The sequence below is a fragment of the Gekko japonicus genome, unplaced genomic scaffold, assembly GCF_001447785.1.
Source record: "Gekko japonicus isolate JY-2015 unplaced genomic scaffold, Gekko_japonicus_V1.1 scaffold1985, whole genome shotgun sequence".
Classification (NCBI taxonomy): Eukaryota; Metazoa; Chordata; class Lepidosauria; order Squamata; family Gekkonidae; genus Gekko; species Gekko japonicus.
Window position 1 is genome coordinate 291,756 of NW_015175422.1, and position 17,427 is coordinate 309,182.

The window sequence follows — 17,427 nt, forward strand, 5'->3', positions numbered from 1 at the left end:
AGATGGTGAAATTTCCTCTTATAGGTTGAGCGGCGTGTTGGTTTGAGAGTCGCGAGAGAGGGGGGAGAGAGAGAGAGGGTTGGAAGGAGAGGGTGCGGGGGGGAGCACCCGGTCCTTCGATTCCTGGAGACGATTCGGACCGCACAAGCACCCGAGAGGAGGAGGAGGAGGAAGATCTGGTGGACCTGACTCTGGCGGGGCGACGGGAGACCGAGGCGATCCAAAGAGGGGGACCCTCCGACACAGCATCCCTGGAAATATCCCTTGCGACCGCGCCGCCGCCTTTCCCGGCTTCCTTCGCTCTGCCTTTCCCGAGCCGAGCCCAGATGGGTCTGGGTAGGCGATCCGGCGTCTCCGGCTTGGTTTTGGACTCCAGGAAATCCCATTCGGCTCAAGGAAGTTGAACTGCGCTTGCTGCAGAGTTGCGAGAGGAGAGGGTGGAGGGGGGTGGGTGGGAAGGAAGAGAGAGAGAGGAGGAGAAGGGGTGGGGGAGAGGGAAATTCGGAAGGATCCGGACCGGGCAGATTTACGACCGGCTGCTCGGGAGCGAAGTCCTCCGGGCGTCACGACCAGCCATCTCTTGGGGGACTCGCCGAGGCTGTGGATTTTATCCGGGCTTCCGAAGCCGAGGAAGAAATTGAGCTTGGTGGCTTTGCGGAGGGGGGTGGTGGGGTGGTCTGGTCTTTCTGGCGCGTCTGGACTTCGCCCTGAACCGTGGACGGACCGGCGCTTTTGAGCATCCGTCGATGTCTCCTTCTTCTTCTTCTTCTCCTCCTCCTCCTCCGGGCCATGGGATTGGAGATCTCTTAGCTGGGTCGTGACCAGCCCCTTTCCCGGTTTCTCCCCTCGTCCTTCACTCGGGAAGCCTACATAGATGAGATGGGCAATCGAGGGCTGTTCGGCGCCTTTTGTTACCTGATGCTCCACACCCCGCTGCTCTTCGTGGCCCAGGGTAAGTCCCAAACTTCCTGCCTCCTTGGGCTGCGGCTTGTTTTACCTCCCCCCTCCCCCCGTTTTTTTAAAAAAGAAAGAAGACAGCCAGTGGGCAGCTTTGGGGGGTGAGTCCCAGACAGCCCTGGGGTAGACCCACATGCCCCTTTGGGCTGGGAAAGGCGCCCCCTCCTTCCCTTTCCAAAATCTAGGTAAGAATACAGTGAGTGATCTGGTTCCTGGGAAACCAGCTTTTATTTTAATGCACCCCACACACACACACCTTCGAATGCTTCACTGTGTCTTTTCAGCAATTGCTTGTTGCAGGCAAGCCAGCTTACTCTGGTGCAAATGTCCGGGGGAGGGGGGGGGAGATGGCTGAGGCTGGAGGGTGCACACACACACACACACACACACACACACACACAGGGTACGGTCGCCGGGGCTGCAGGCTTGAGGGAAGCCCGCACTCTGCTGCAGAGATGGAGGATCGAAAGCACAGGGGACGTGGGGGGACCACATCCCCCCACACACGCCAGGCATCGCCTCTCTTTGTGGTCGGCGCTGCATCCCTCGGAATGGGAGAGGTCTGGGCTCCCTCTTTCCCGGCAGGGATTTTTCTAAAGGCGATGCATCCGTTGCAAACTTGTTCCCCTCTCTGCCACCGGTCTCCCATGGATGTCTGCCCAGACTGCAGTGATTAGATGGGGGTACCTGGAGCGGGGTGGGGGGGAGCAGTCTCCAGCCCTCGTTTTCAGGGAGCAATGCTTCCTGGCTCAGACTCCCCTCTTTCTCATTGCCTGGGACCCTCTGTGGTCTGGGATTCTGCCCAGACCTGCAGCGGATGTTTGGGTCCAGAGGGGGTAGACTAGATGGCCTTCGGAGTCCCTCCCCGCCCCTGGAATTCTGCAATTCCTCCTAGGGTGTGCAGAATCAGTGGCAACAGCCATGCCGAGTAGTTCGGGCAGCTGGAAAACTCCCTCCGCCTGGAAAATCTGGCTCCCAGACAGACAGTGCCTTTTTTGTGTGGGGGGGGACCACTCTCCCGTTTGCTGCCCCCTTGTCATTTGCTGTTTTGTTCTGTGTGTGTGTCTTCAGCTACATTTACGGAAGTTCCGAAAGATGTGACTGTTAGGGAGGGAGATGATATTGAGATGCCTTGTGCTTTCCGGGCCAGCGGATCCACCTCTTACTCCTTGGAAATCCAGTGGTGGTACCTTAAAGAACCAGCCCGAGAGCTCGCCCACGAATTAGCCATCAGCAGCCCCGGCAGCAGAAGCAAGGTAATAAACACACGGCCCCCGCACCCGTTACCCTCTGCGAATGAATGTGATTCCATCCAGGTTGCAGGCTGTGTAGAAAGAGCAATTGCAATCTTGTCTTGGGAGTCCAGCAATAGGTAGAGAGAGAGGTTTCTTTCTAAGTCAGTCCTGTCCTCCTCCTCCGTGTAGATATAGCGAAAGTGGATTCGAACACACAAGTGGGACCACCAGAGGGTGCCACATTTGGCACAGGGGTTGCATTTCCACGAATGCTCTGCAGCGGTGGGAGTGTGGGTCGGGTTCACACGTGCGTGGTCTTGATTCGACGGCTGCAGCATCACGGGGGGGGCTTGCATGAGCAAAGGTGCCCCTGAGGCCAAACGGCACCACTTGTGTACGGCCCACCCATCGAGTCGATGCACCGCGTCTGCATTCCCCTCGGAGGAACGAAGGGGTGTGTGAACCGGCCTTAAAAACAGTGCACTGGCAGGTCACCGCCTGCGGGCTCGTTCTGTATTTCCGTGGATTTCCTGACGGTGGTAAACTGCAGTGTCACACTGTCTCCGGGCATGGAGTCAACCCCTGAACAAAACCACCCATGACGGTGAAATCATCCCCCCCGCCCGGTTGTCTGGATCCACCTGTGGCAGGAAAGAATGGATGGGCAACAAAACCAACCCAGAGTCCAATGGCTCCTCTGGACCTCTCCGAAATGGGCAGCTAGATTCCCAGTGCAAATCCATGCAAGGTGGCTCTAGTCGAAGCCTTCTGCTTTTGGCCCGTGGGCTCACACTGTTTCATGAACGAGCTGAAACATTAATCTTATAGGCAGTGTAATAAATATAACTGTAGGGTATGTGTAGGATACAGGTAAGCCCAGAAGACAGACCACCCCTTCCATGCATCCATAGGTACCAGCAGAAGCTCCGGTAGTGGATATGTACAAGGGGTGGTCCCAGCCTCCAATGGTCAATCTGCCCTTGGTGATAAGTGTGAAGGATATGGGTAATTTGGATGATGTGTGAATGGTCAGGGGGTGGGTTGCCATTCACCTGGAGATAGCTGCGTGCACCGGTATACTGAAACATGGCCTGGCTGCTGTTCTAGCCCCACAGTACTCTTGTTTTCCCCCATTCAGAAGTAGGATCTCTGTGAGCATCTGAAACTGCAGAACGGTATTCCCCTCTGGTTTCTATGCAGCAGTGAGCCAGTGTGTTCTGATGGATAGACTTGGATTGGGGAGACTCGGGTTCAAAGCCCCACGTGGCCATGAAACTCACTGGGTGACTTGGAGCCACCCCTTGGTCCACCCTCTCTACACAGAGACCTAGTGCTGTATAGCGGATGGACTAGGATCTAGAGGACTGAGGCTGGGGTACCCACTTTGCGGTGGAAGCTTACCAGGTGACATGCTCTCAGCCTGGCCTACCTCACAGGGTTGTTGTGAGTGTAAAACGGAGGAGAGGAGAAGGACGTGGGCTGCTTTGGGTCCACATAGAAGGAGGGAAATGGGGTATAAAGGAGATAGAGAAATACATGCAGTGAATAAGCCCTCCTGAGTTCCTGGCCAGATAAAAAAGGAATCATTCTCTTGGGCATTCATACTAGCAAGAACAGAGACCATCGGAGGCATGCTGATTCCAGGTCACCTGGTTCTTCCATGGTCACTCCCCACAAGAGGTTGCTGGCCATTACGAAATCCACAGTCTGGCACCCTTTGTTGGTGGAGAAAGAGGACAACCGAAGAAGACAACTATTAACATAGGAGAGACTGTGAACACGTTGTGAAGGAATGGTTATTGTCTCAACCTGTTAACATACCATGTTTTTTTGAAAGAGGTATTATCTGCTGCTTCATTGACTGTGCTAAAGCCTTTGATTGTGTGAATCACAACAAACTATGGCACGCCCTTAAAGAGGTTGGAGTACCAGACCACCTACAACAACAACATATCTAAAAATTTAACATGTGGATGTGGCCATGCTTGTCTCAAGAAGGATTGGCTGCAGGTGCTGAATAGCCACTTGGTGGAACGTTTGGGTTTAGTTCCCTCTGACATGGCCCTTTTTCTCTTCTCCAGCTCAAGGAAGAGGGCCTGTGAATATCTCCATAAGTCTTGGAAGGGCTTGTAGAAGGACATTTGCTCTACATGCAGAAGGTCCCGCGTTCCATCCCCAACATCTCCAGTGGACTCTCTAGCCACTAGACCTTTCTTTGCTTGAGGTCCTGGAGAGCCACTACCTGTCAGAGTACTGAACTTGAGGGATGAAGGGCCTGGCTTGTTATGAGACAGATTCATGCATGGTGATGGGAAGATACTGATGGGATTCCAGAGACTGCTGAGATGGGGCCATAGCTTAGCAAGAGAGCACATGTCTGGTGTGCAGAAGCCCCCAGGTTCAATCCCTGGCATGTCCATTTAATGCTATCTGAGCAGCAAGATTTGGAATTACCTCTATGCTTTACACACAGAAGGGCCCGGGGTTCAATCCCTGGCATCTCCACTTAGAGCTATCCAACTAGCGGGATTTTGAATGACCTTCAGGCTTTACATGCAGAAGGACCCCGGATCATTCCCCTGCATCCCCACTAGAGAGCAACTAGGCCTTTCTCTGCCTGAGAAGATCCACTGCCAATAAGAGTAGACAGAACTGAGCTAGATGGATCAGTAGTGTGACTTAGAACCACAGAACCATAGAGTTGGAAGGGACCTCCAGGGTCATCAAGTCCAACCCCCTGCACAGTGCAGGACATTCACAAATACCTCCCCCACACACCCTCCCAGTGACCCCTGTTCCACGCCCAGAAGATGACAAAAAAAAAAGAGTCCAGGATCTCCAGCCAAACTGGCCTGGAGAAAAATTGCTTCCTCCTAACCCCAAGGTGGCGATCAGCATTTCCCTGGGTGTGTAAGAAAGGACCACAAGAACTAAGCGCTGAGGCAACCCTTCCTGCCCTCTCTCTCATGATCTGCCTAAGTTCTGGTCTAAAGCTGCTTCATAGGTGGTCAAAGGAGAGAATTGGTGGTATTGGAGACTTGGGATGTAGTCATGGCTCAGTGACAGCCCACGTTTTGTATGAAGAAGGCCACGAGGTCCGGTCCCTGGTATCTCCAGCGGAAGATCTCAGGCAGCAAGTGTCGGGGGAAGGCCTTTCTCTGCCAGAGGGAGTCCAGTACTGAACTCAGTGAACCCAGGGTCCAATTCAGAAAGGAGGTAGCTTCCTTCCTACCTTCATTGCCACCGAAATGAGCATTCCCTTCCTGTCTGAGAAGCAGATAAACAAACCAAGGGTGTGGGTTGTTAGCAATCCTGAACTTCCCTGTGCCGATGAATCATCGTAGTTGCCAGCTCTGTATTTCTTAAAATCCCACTCTTGAGGGACGGGACCTGTACACACGTCCACCCCCTCCAGACGCAGCAGGATAACTCTGCCGTGGGATGATTTATCTCCGCTCCGGCATGTGATAATTAAAATGTCGTCAAAGGGGGGAGCAGGTGAAGCCTTATGGGTCCTGCCTTAAGCCAGACGAGGCCTGGTGGCTGGAAGACAAGATTCCCCTGTGAGCAGCAGTTCAGTGGTGTCTGCCGAAGCGACTTCCAGCAGTGAATAGCAGTTCTCAAGATACGGGCAATAATCCCTGTTGACGGCAGGCTTGGTATGGGCCTACCTCTGGAGGCAAGGCACGTATGTTGCCAAGAGCTCAGTACATCCTTGTAGAGGAAAACATTGCCTCCCTTTGGACCCTGTTCCTTTTGGTAAACAGCAAACCAGCTGGTATCAAGGTGGTGGGCAGGTTCGGCCCTTAAATCTCTGGAGAGCCGCTGCCAGTCTGAGTAGACAATACTGACCTTGAGAGGCTGATGGACTGATTCAGTCGAAGGCAGCTTCAAGTTCGCTGTTTTGTCAGGCAGTCCTTCCTTTCGGGAGGGGCCGTGGCTCAATGGGAGAGCTTCTGCTTGGCACACAGAAGGTCCCGGGTCCAATCCCCAGTGTCTCCAGTTAAAAGAACTAAGCAGTAGGTGGAGAGAAAGACCTCTGTCCGAGACCCTGGAGAGCTGCTAACAGAGTAGACAATGCTGACTTTGATGGACCAGTGGTGTGGTTCAGTATAAGACAGCCTCGTGTGTTCATGTGACCTCTGTGGACACACCAAATGCACAGTGTCATTTTTCCCAGTGGGAAGAGGGGGCAGCTATTCATCCTGCAGGCAGTCAAGGGATATATTCAGAAGCAACTCTGGAGAAGGGTTTAAACCAGAGAAGGGTCCAGTGACCAGACAAAAGAGCAGGAGTCATCTGTGATCTGCAGAATCTAGCACTGCAGCCTGTTTCCTTTTTTTCCATAGAACTTAAAGGGAGCCATTGAGGCCACCTGCTCCTGTCTGCAAATTCTCTTTGTTGCCCAATCTAAGCAAGTGATGAAATTACGCCTGCTGGCTTGTAAAGATGTAGTGGCAGAGGCTGGATGCAGCTGAGGATTTAAGGGGGTCGTCTCCAGCATGCCAAGCTGATAACCTTGTTGAACCACACCTGAAAAGGTGATCCCGTGGAATTTTGAACATCACAGCTGAATCCCTGCAGCACAATAGAGGGATGTCTGCAGACACCCAGCCGTACTCATGCTATTTAGCAGGGGGATGGGACTACAGTTGGGAAGAACAATACACGGCTTAGATTTAAATTTATTTATTTTTTTGCTAATATTCTCCAATATCCAGAGTTTCTTAAATAGCTCACAGCAGTGGCAGAGGCGACTGTCATTAAATAGCAATGGCTTTTCTCAGGAAATCAAATACACTGCTCCACAACTGGTAAGAAGGGAAGTCTCAAACCTAAAGAGATGCCATTCTGGACTGGGTCCCTGTGCTGAGTAAGTCAGGACTGGACTCTTCAGAATCAGCACTGGATGGATTCCATGAGTCTTGCAGAGTTCCTGGAGAAGGGTGAACCAAAGTGTGGGAGGGCATTTTCTAGAACATCTTTGGTCCCTGCAAAATTTCCCCCCATTTCACCTATTTTTTTAAGGGAGTGCAAAGGAGCGTTATGGTGTAGCCGCGTGACCATGGCCACACTTCTCAGCCACATGTCCCCAGCTCATGTTCAGGCAATGCTTCCATTCCTTCTTACCTGGCACTAATGCAATGGAAGCCCTTCAAAGCAAGTCCCTTCGCAGCCACAATCTGTTGCTGCCACTGTGGCCTTCCATTTTGGAAAACGATCTTCCTTGCAACGGTAACGATGCCATACTCAAGCCAATCAGATTTAGCCATGTGATGACGTCACTGGTGACAAAAAAAAACCCCTCATTCAGCGTTAGGGCACCCCACAGCCAAATCTGATTGGTTCCATGGCGATATCCCTGTTCCGAGGATGCAGACGGGCTGAGGGGAAGGCACGGGTACCATTTTGGTACCAAACAAAATGAGCAGACAGGAGTTTGTAGACTATTTTATCCCCAACTGCCCCCCAACACACAGTTCCCACTTAAAATGTTCTCTTGAGAGCTTTCAACGCAGCCATTTTAAATTAGGCCAAAAATATTTAAGTGTGCTTGATTTGCATGACCATTGAGGAGCCCTGTTTTTCTCGATGCAGGATTTGGCTGGTTTAAATACAGAATTTTGTTTTCGATGGACCTGTACCTTACAGGTATAGAGGGCAGAGTGTTGGGTGTGGCTTGGGGGGGGATGGATTCCAGAACCCCCTCTCAGCCACAAGGTGCTCACGGATCACTGCCCAGTTTGCATCCAGCCATGCATTTCCACCGACACAAGAGCGTTTCCCCCGGCAGAAGACAGGGCAGGCATTTGCATTAATTCATTTATATCTCACTTTTCTCCCCAGTTGGGACTCAAAGCAGCTTTTATAATGTTGCTCTCCTCTCCTCCAGTTTCTCATGACAACAACCCTGTGGAGTAGGCCAGGCTGAAAGATTGTGAGGGGCCCAAGGTCACCCAGCAAGCTTCTGTGCTAGAGATCGGGATTCAGACTGGGGTTTCTCAGGGTCCTAGTCTGCAACTCTTTCCACTATACCACACTGCCTCTCCCCCATCCTATGTGCTGTTTCTGGGGGTCTTCCGACCAGGAGTCATTTTGTAGAAAAAGAGGTGCAGGAGCTCATTAGCATGACTCATTAGCATAACTTATTTGCATATGCCACACCCCCTGACATCACCGGAAGTGTGTCAGAAGGCAACACCCACCGCTCAGGCTCCACTGGACTGTTTTGGATTGCTAGCTATTGGGGTGGGGATGTGCAGATCTGTCCTCACAGAGGAGGGAGAGCTTGTACCTGAATAAAACTTGGTCTTAAAGGTGCCACTGGACTGTTTTGGACCGGGGGGAGCTCTGCAACTTACCTGACTGCTTCTTTCTCTGACTGAGGGCTGCTGGGAGCAGGGGGTGGGGCTTGTTGCATGTGCCCGCCCCCTGGGCTCTTTACTGCCAGAGCTCTGCTCCTGGGCACTTCTGCAGGAAATGACACCTGCTTCTGACCCCTAGCAACAAGATTTCAGTAGGCCCAGTGGGCAAGAGGTGGAAGGAAATCCAGCTCCTCAGAGTCTGCAGACCTTTGGACGTAAGCTAACCACCTGGCTTGCTTTTCAACCCTGCCATGAGGCTGAAACAAAAACCACCCTAAGCTCCTTGTAGTTAAAGTGGTTTACAAATGTAAGAAACAAGCCTTTAGAGATAAGTAGCAGATCATTGTGTGTCTACTGCGACTCTCATAGATGTGATCCACAGAGGGCCAGAAAACCCCAAACGGAGTGTGTAAATTCACATTCAACCATGCTATTTGAGAACCGCAGAGGAGAGTCAGTGTGGTTAAAGTGTCAGTCTCGGATCTGGGAAAACCCAGGTTCGAATCCCTACTTGTGCCACGGAAGCTCACTGGGTGGCCTGGGGCCAGTCACACACCGTCAGCCTAACCTACCTCACAGGGTTGTTGCGAGGATAAAATGGAAGAGAGGAGATCAATGTAAGCCGCTTTGGGTGCCCGCTGGGGCGACAGGTGAGATATAAAGTAAATAAAATAAATAAAACACATGGAATTCACTGCCACAGGCGATGGTGGCGGTTACAAGCCTGGACGGCTTTGAGGGAATTAGATAAACATATGGAGCAGAGGTCCACCAGTGGCTATTAGCCACAAGGCATAGATAGGAACGCTCAGTCTGGGGCAAGTGATGCTCTGTATTCTTGGTGCTTGGGGGGGGGCAACAGTGGGAGGGCTTCTGGTGTCCTGGCCCCACTGGCAGACCTCCTGGTGGCATCTGGGGTTTTTTGGCCACTGTGTGACAGAGTGTTGGACTGGGTGGGCCATTGGCCTGATCCAACACTGGCTTCTCTTATGTTCTTAAACAAATAAGATGCAAATTCTAAGTCAATATGCTTCTCATCTAAGCGATTGCGCCCTCTCTCCCAAGGCACACGGCAATCCCTGGGGTGGGGAAAAGAACAATACGGAGATGGAGCAAGACTCGCCCTAGAATGATTTCCCCCAGATCTCACAAAGGCTATGTGGCTAAGCAAGGAATCCAAATGGCGTATATAGGCCAGTCCACCAGGCCTCCCCCTCTCTGCCATTTCCTGCCATTGCTATTTCACTTTTCAAGGGATCCCTTTGGAATTGTAACGGTTTGCTATATCATCCATTAACAGCCTCGCAGCCATTCTTGCCCTCCACAGCCATTAGCGGGGAGCAAATGCAATAACTTTATTGCAGCCACCTATTGAGGCCAACCGTAATTTGCCCCCAAACAGCCAATCCACTGAGTTAAGAGCCAATTGAGAATGTCCCCAATCCAGGCAAGGTGTCCGACATTAGCACAGTTCAGTCTATGGCGTGACTACCATCCCAAGGAGTTGATCTATCCACTGATGTGCATGCGGCGCATTGTTCCTCTGCTTCTGTTTAATTTTTCCCCTCCTTCTTTGCTTTTTCAGGTAACAAACAAGGATGCAACGAAAATCAGTGTAAGTGTCTCTCAAAATAAATTCTGCTTTTTGGGGGGTGGTATATGTCTTGGCGAAAGGGACAGTGGCAGAAAGCGGGCTTTGAAAGTCGACAATTGGCATTGTAATGGGGCACGGAATTTCTTTTACTGACATTCACTTTTTAAAATATGGCCACCGGTTCCTCTTACTCTCTTTCCGAAGAGGAATTTCTCTTTCACGTCTCTTTGTAGTTTTCCGTTACACCACGTTGTGGCAACCTAGGCACCCTTTTGTAATGTCAGCCCCTGAAGGGATATTTTTCATGTCACACACCACAACGTGGTGCTCTAGCAAAAGGGTGGGAAGGCTGGGGAAGACGCCGCCTGCCTCTGAGCATCTGCAGAGCGAAATCCTGAAATCCTGCAGAACCTCCATTACTGTCCCTCCTCTCTTTGAATTTCTCCTTGACCAAAATGGAATGGATTAGAAACTGATTCCAGATCCCTAAAAAGTGGGACAGAACTGGATTGCTGCATTTCAGGGAGAAACTGGGGAAAGAGGAACTAAGAGAATTTCTCTGAACATCTCTAATCCCAAGCATCTCCAAATAAAGGATCTCAAGTATGTATATTTTTATTCACTAAAGCCACCAGCTCTGCCTATGTCCCATATCCTGGCCTGAAACCAGACTGAAAAGGGTCCAGAGCAGATGAGTTATCCATGGAGGCCTGGAGATGGTCCATCGCTACTCCTTGGTGTAGTGGTTGAGTGTGCGGACTCTAATCTGGGAGAACCAGATTCTGTGTTAATGCTATGTGAAGGAGGAATTTTTCACTGAGCACCTGTAGAGTCAGCTTGGTGTAATGGTTAAGGGTGACAGTCTCTAACCTGGAGAACCGGGTTTGATTCCCACACCTCTCCACATGAAGCCAGCTGGGTGACCTTGGGCCAGTCCCAGTTCGCTCAGAGCCCTCTCAGCCCCTCCTACCTCACAAGATATCTGTTGTGAGGAGAGGAAGGGAAGGCGATTGTAAGCCACCCTGAGACTCCTTAGGGCAGAGAAAAGCAGGGTATAAAAACCAACTCCTACTCCTCCTCTTCTTCTTCTCCTTCTCCTTCTCCTTCTTCTTCTTCTTCTTCTTCTTCCAAGCAAAACAACACATAAACTGATCCTAAGCCACAGAATCTAGTCACCCTGCTTCCAGATTTCAACTGGTTTAATAGTCAGTCCCACTCCAGAAAACTCTAATGTGCAGGATAGGGTTCTCTTGTAATTAAATACCTATAATTACAGTGATTCTGGGGGCAGGGGATGCCATGACAGATGGTTAGACTGGCACTGGTTTTATACCACGTGTGTGTGTGTGTGTGTGTGTGTGTGTGTGTGTGTGTGCATGTAAGCCCACTCTGGCTGCAATCCTAAGAGCACCTTCCTGGGAGGAAGCCTCATTGAATAAAATGTGACCTATGTCTGTTTAGGATCACTCTCTCGGTGATGCATTCAGCAAAACCGGTCTCTCCTCTAGGACACCGAGGGAGGTCTTTCTCTTTTCCACCAGATTTTCTCTTTTGGTCGATTGTCTCTTAGGCTCTGAGTCCAAATCCATGTCAAGTTCTTTCCTACGGTAACCTAAAGGGGTGGTTGTTGTGGATATGGAACGTCTGCTTGTTTTCTTGTGGAAACGTGAGGAATGCTCGATAAACAGTTCTGGAGAGCGAGACCTCCAGGGGCTGCGAGGTGTGCTTGTTGACGATCTTTGTGTTCTTGGGAACTGAGAGCTATTTTGATAAGGGGCAGCGTCTTAGAGGAGACACGTCCCTTGAAATGAGAAGCAGCTTGCGATCCTGGTGCCGTTACCGTTTAATTTCTAGCAGGTCAAGGAAAAGCGTGCTGGGAAAGGGAGCAAGTGGAAATAGTATTGTGTGCGCGCTTAACAACGGGGATAAGCCTGAAATCAAAGAAAAGAGGAGAATGGAGGCAGAATGCCAGGCCTATGAATGGAGACCATTATCGCAGGTGATACCGGGAGCGTAATTTGAATCAGAAGGCTGAGAGGGAAAATGCACAGATATATTAGTCAACAACATATCTATTGTAGGAAGAAACAGGGGTTGCTCGTGGCAACAAAGTTGAATTAACTTGGGGGGGGGTATGTGGTGGATCATTTTGTTTTCTCCCAAGGAGGTGTGATGTTCACTGCCTGGAATTTGGTGTGCTTTGCAGAGGATGAAGTGCCGGAGCTGGGCTTTTGATTGGATGAGGAGGGCAGAGGGCCCGTGTTAGTTTAGGGGGACAAAGTCTTAGTCCAGCAGCACCTTTAAGACCAACAAAGTAACTTTGTTGGCCTTTTTTTGGGGGGGTCATACTTTTCATATGTGCATGTGTGTGTATGTGTGCACGTGAGTATGTGTGTACCTGGAAGTCATGGTGACCTCTGGTGACTCACCCCTAGTGGGGGCCTGGAAGATATTCAGAGAGATGGCCGAATAAAGCCTGCCCCCACCTCCCACCACTATTGTCGCCCCCCCCAAGCACCAAGATGACAGAGCATGACTTGCCCCAGAGTCCCTATCTATACCTTGTGGCTAATAGCCACTGATGGACCTCTGCTCCATATGCTTATCTAATTCCCTTTTGAAGCCGTCCATGCTTGTAGCCGCCACCACTTCCTGTGGCAGTGAATTCCAAGTGTTAATCACTCTTTGGGTGAAGAAGTACTTCCTTTTATCCATTCTAACCCGACCGCTCAGCAATTTCTTGGAGTGCCCACAAGTTCTTGTATTGTGAGAAAAGGAGAAAAGTACCTCTTTCTCTACCTGCTCTCTCCCATGCATAATCGTATAAACCTCAATCATGTCACCCCTCAGTCGTCATTTCTCCAAGCTAAAGAGCCCCGAGCGCCTTAACCTTTCCTCATAGGGAAAGTGTTCCAACCCTTTTATCATTCGAGTTGCCCTTTTCTGCACTTTTTCCAAAGCTATAATATCCTTTTTAAGGTGTGGCTACCAGAATTGCACACAGTATTCCAGATGAGGTCGCACCATTGATTTATATAGGGGCATTATGATATTGGCTGATCTGTTTTCAATTTCCTGCTTAGCTTCCGAGATCCGACAAGATTGGTCTTGCCTGGGCTATCTGGGTCAGGGCGTAACTTGGTTGCTCTTAAAGGGGCCACTGGACTCAAACTTTGTCCTCCTGCTTCAGACCAACGTGGCTACCCACCCGAATCTTTGTGTAGGGGAAGGAGAGATGACGCATGAGCGGCTGGCCTTTGAATGCAAGGGGAGGGGACTGGTGGTTCTGGACGGCCTTACATTTTTGAAGGCATTGTTGACGTGGCTCGGATTAGAGCGGCTTGTTGACTGCGGTGGAGAAATGCATTTAATTAAGGGAGGGAGGAAACAGAATTAGTGGGCAGTGCTTGATTTTGGATGCGTGACCCAAAGCTTGGAAAGGATTTGTTCGGGGGATAGAAATGGATGGGAGCAATGAGAAAGAGGTAGTGGGACCAGGGCTATTTTTGGGCAGGAACGCACAGGAACGGAGTTCCGGCTGGCTCCCGAGTTGGCCACGCCCAGCAGGAACTCATTAGCATAATAGGCCACACCCAACAGCAGGAACTCATTAGGACTGGCTACATTAGGGGTGTGTGGCCTAACATGCAAAGGAGTTCCTGCTACAAAAAAAGGCCCTGGGTTTTGACAACAAACAAGGTAAACAGAATAACAAGCAAAAGGTGGGTGTGGCTGGATGACCACACTGTTGGTAACATGGGGGTGCGGCCTAATGTGCTAATGAGCTGTGCTGTCAGGGGTGTGGCCCAATATGCTAATGAGTTTCTGCTGTTGGGTGTGTTCTGTTATGCTAATGAGTTCCTGCTGGGCTTTTTTCTACAAAAAGAGCCCTGACTGTGGGACGTTTGATTTTTGGAGGGGATCAGATGGCATTTTGGGGAGAGAGCGAAAGAGGGCTTCCAAAGAGGGCGAGGCATGCAGTCGAGGGCCAACCCACAGTGTGACTTGATTTTTATTGTTCAAGGAGTCATTTAACTGATTGGAGATGATATCAGACGTATGAACGTGGCTGGAGATTTCTACAAAGGGAAGCACCGTGTCTTCTCCCTTGGAGGTCCAGAGTCTTAATCTCTCATATATTAGGATTACCTATAGGTCCTGGGAGTGAAAGATACTCTGGACATGCTCAGGAATACTCTCATCGTCTTGATCCCTGGCCCTGAAGATAGATTCCAGGACTGAGTCTGGGCTCTCCATTAAGCTCTAATGTAATCAACAGGGTCATCTCTGGTGAGGAGTCTGGTTGCCTTCTTCCCCTACGCGCCTTAAAATGCATTATTGACAACTTTAATATCCTGGCTTTCTAGATCAAATCCAGCCTGAACTCTCCCTAGATGCTAAATTTACTAAGCTGAGGCTATGGTCATGTTATGAGACGATGAGACTCACTGGAAAGGACAATGATGCTTGGGAAAGTTGAAGGCAGCAGGAAAAGCAAAAGACCCCATGTGGGATGGATGGATTCACTCAAGGAAGCCACAGTGCTCTGTTTGCAAGACCTGGGCAAGGCTATTAACAAGAGGATGTTTTGGTCATCATTAATTCACAGGGTTGCCATAAGTCAGATGCAATTTGACAGTGTGTGTGTGTGTTTGTGTGTGTGTGTGTAAAGTGCCTTCGAGTCACAGCCAAATCATGGCAACCCCAACAAGGGGCTTTCAGGGCAAGTGAGAAGCAGAGGTGGTTGGCCATTGCCTTCCTCTGCAGTCTCTCCTTGGTGGTCTCCTATCCAAGTGTTAACCCTGCTTAGCTTCCAACATACAAGGGCCCCAACAAGGGGCTTTCAAGGCAAGTGAGAAGCAGAGGTGGTTGGCCATTGCCTTCCTCTGCAGTCTCTCCTTGGTGGTCTCCTATCCAAGTGTTAACCCTGCTTAGCTTCCAACATACAAGGACCCCCACAAGGGGCTTTCAAGGCAAGTGAGAAGCAGAGGTGATTGGCTATTGCCTTCCTCTGCAGTCTCTCCTTGGTGGTCTCCTATCCAAGTGTTAACCCTGCTTAGCTTCCAACATACAAGGGCCCCAACAAGGGGCTTTCAGGGCAAGTGAGAAGCAGAGGTGGTTGGCCATTGCCTTCCTCTGCAGTCTCTCCTTGGTGGTCTCCTATCCAAGTGTTAACCCTGCTTAGCTTCCAATATACAAGGACCCCCACAAGGGGCTTTCGAGGCAAGTGAGAACTCTGCCATGGAGTTTGCTAGGTAACCTTGTCCATAATCCCTCTCCCTCTCTCAGCCTAACCTACCCTTCAGGGTTGTTGTGAAGATGAAATGGAGGAGAGGGTAATGACATACACTGCCCTGAACAGGGTTAGGGTCAGCAGGCAAGCTGTCACTCAGGCCCCTATATTGCAACGTGGCGCCCCGCCACTGACCCTCCCCTACTCATTAGGTTGGTTGCTTTGCACAATAATAGGAGGCCTTTTCCACACGTCACTCTCTTGTTCACAGTGTCAGACGTTCATTCCCCACTTGGAGCATTACCCAATGGGGGGGCCCTAATCTTGTTGAGCCTGTGGGGATTTGGGGAAGTTTGAGAATGGCGAGTGGGCGTCACCACAAAATGGCGGCCCTGGAGGTTTGGACCAATCACTGGGGGGGGGAATCACAACATGGCGGGAGATTCTAAACTGAGCATCTCCCTGTGATGGAGGCCCTTGTTTCTGAACGGGTGCTCCCTGCAGACCCAAAGGTGATGCTTCACGTCATCTCCTGACCTACACCCTGCTCCTATGAGACAGAGGAAAGCCAAGGATGGCCTTTTAGGGAAAGGACAGTTTGGGTGGAAGTCAAGCAGACACCAGCGGGAAATACGACCACGGACATCATGTTGGAGGTCACTGGCTTACATAGGAAACAGGAAGCCGCCTTATACGGAATGAGACCTTTGGTCCATCAAATTCAGTATTGTCTGCTCAGACTGGCAATGGGTCTCCAGGAACCCAGGCAGAGCTCTTTCGCATCAGCTGCTGCCTGGTCTTTTAACTGGAGATGCCGGGGATTGAACCCGGGACCTTGTCATGCCAAGCAGATGCTCTACCACTGAGCCACAGCCCCTACCTTTGATTGTATTTGTCGAAGAAGGGTCCCACAATCAATGTTCCCTCTATGCTGTGGAGTCTTGTGAGCAAAAATTCTCCTTTGTGAGCTACTGGCATTAAAATTGTGAGCGAGCGATTTGGCTGCTGCATCAATTAGTTTGCTCTGGAGCCCTCCTTCCTGAGCCAGGACAAAAATGTGTGAGCCGGAGGCTAAAAAACTCTGAGCTAGCTCACACTAACTCAGCTTAGAGGGAACACTGCCCACAATCAGTCATTTGGTTTATATTTATTTATATTCAAAGGATGTCTCTCCCCCCACACACACACCTTTCAACCATAGTTCTCAAGGCAGGTTTCAACAAAGCTATTATAAAAGAGGACAATCAATATTAAAACCTGGCAGGATTTGTATTAACAAACTCAATTAACAACAGTGTCAGCAAAACTGAACACAGGCCACTAAATACCCAGGAAGCACCATTGTTTCCATCGGACCCCTAAATCCCGTCAGGGTGAGATACAGATAACCAACTAAAGGGAACTCCACTACAGATGAGGCCCTGTTGAGGCTACATATCCACCTAACAGGAAGGTTCATTTGAGAAGGACTGGTGTGTAGACTGCATGTCTGGTGGTTTGGTAGGAACGCCTAAAGGCTTAGTTGCTTGGAAATACGTACTGGTGTGACTCACCTGTGTATACTAGAACTGCTTTTGTTGTGCAAAACAGAACTGCCTTATACTGTGTGTCTGGACAGAATAAATAACTAGCAGTCATGGGTAGGGGCCATGGCTCAGACGGGGAGGATCTGCTTGGCATGCAGAAGGTCCCAGGTTCAATCCCCGACATCTCCAGTTAAAGACCAGGTAGCAGGTGATTTGGAAGACTTCCACCTGAGAGCTGCAGCCAGTCTGAGTACACAATACGGACTTTGATGGGCCAAGGGTCTGATTCAGTATAAGGCAGCTTCATGTATCCATGTGATCTGTTGGATAAAAGCAAGTAGAGAGTCTAAGAAAAAAAAGCTTATGCCAGGGTAGTTTGTGCATTTATGGGCTTCTTTTAGGGAATGTGCACATATCTGAAGGTCTAATGCATATATAAAGCTTCCCTTGCTCGAAAGCCAGTCGAATCCGACTCTAGGGTTGCGGTGCTCATCTCCGTTTCAAAGCCGAAGAGCCA

The 17,427-nt window shown here is 50.3% G+C and overlaps 1 protein-coding gene across 1 annotated transcript in view; it reads left to right on the forward strand.

Moving 5' to 3' along the window:
* Positions 1–879: 879 nt before the first annotated feature.
* The window catches only part of VSTM2B (V-set and transmembrane domain containing 2B), a gene marked incomplete at its 3' end in the record, with an annotated part of 20,274 nt that continues 3,726 nt past the window's right edge, over positions 880–17,427 (forward strand). Inside the window, exons 1-3 of the mRNA XM_015425807.1 lie at positions 880–952; positions 2,029–2,213; positions 10,143–10,172. Of these exons, the coding sequence (XP_015281293.1) occupies positions 880–952; positions 2,029–2,213; positions 10,143–10,172 (288 nt within the window). The remainder of the gene's footprint in view (positions 953–2,028; positions 2,214–10,142; positions 10,173–17,427) is intronic.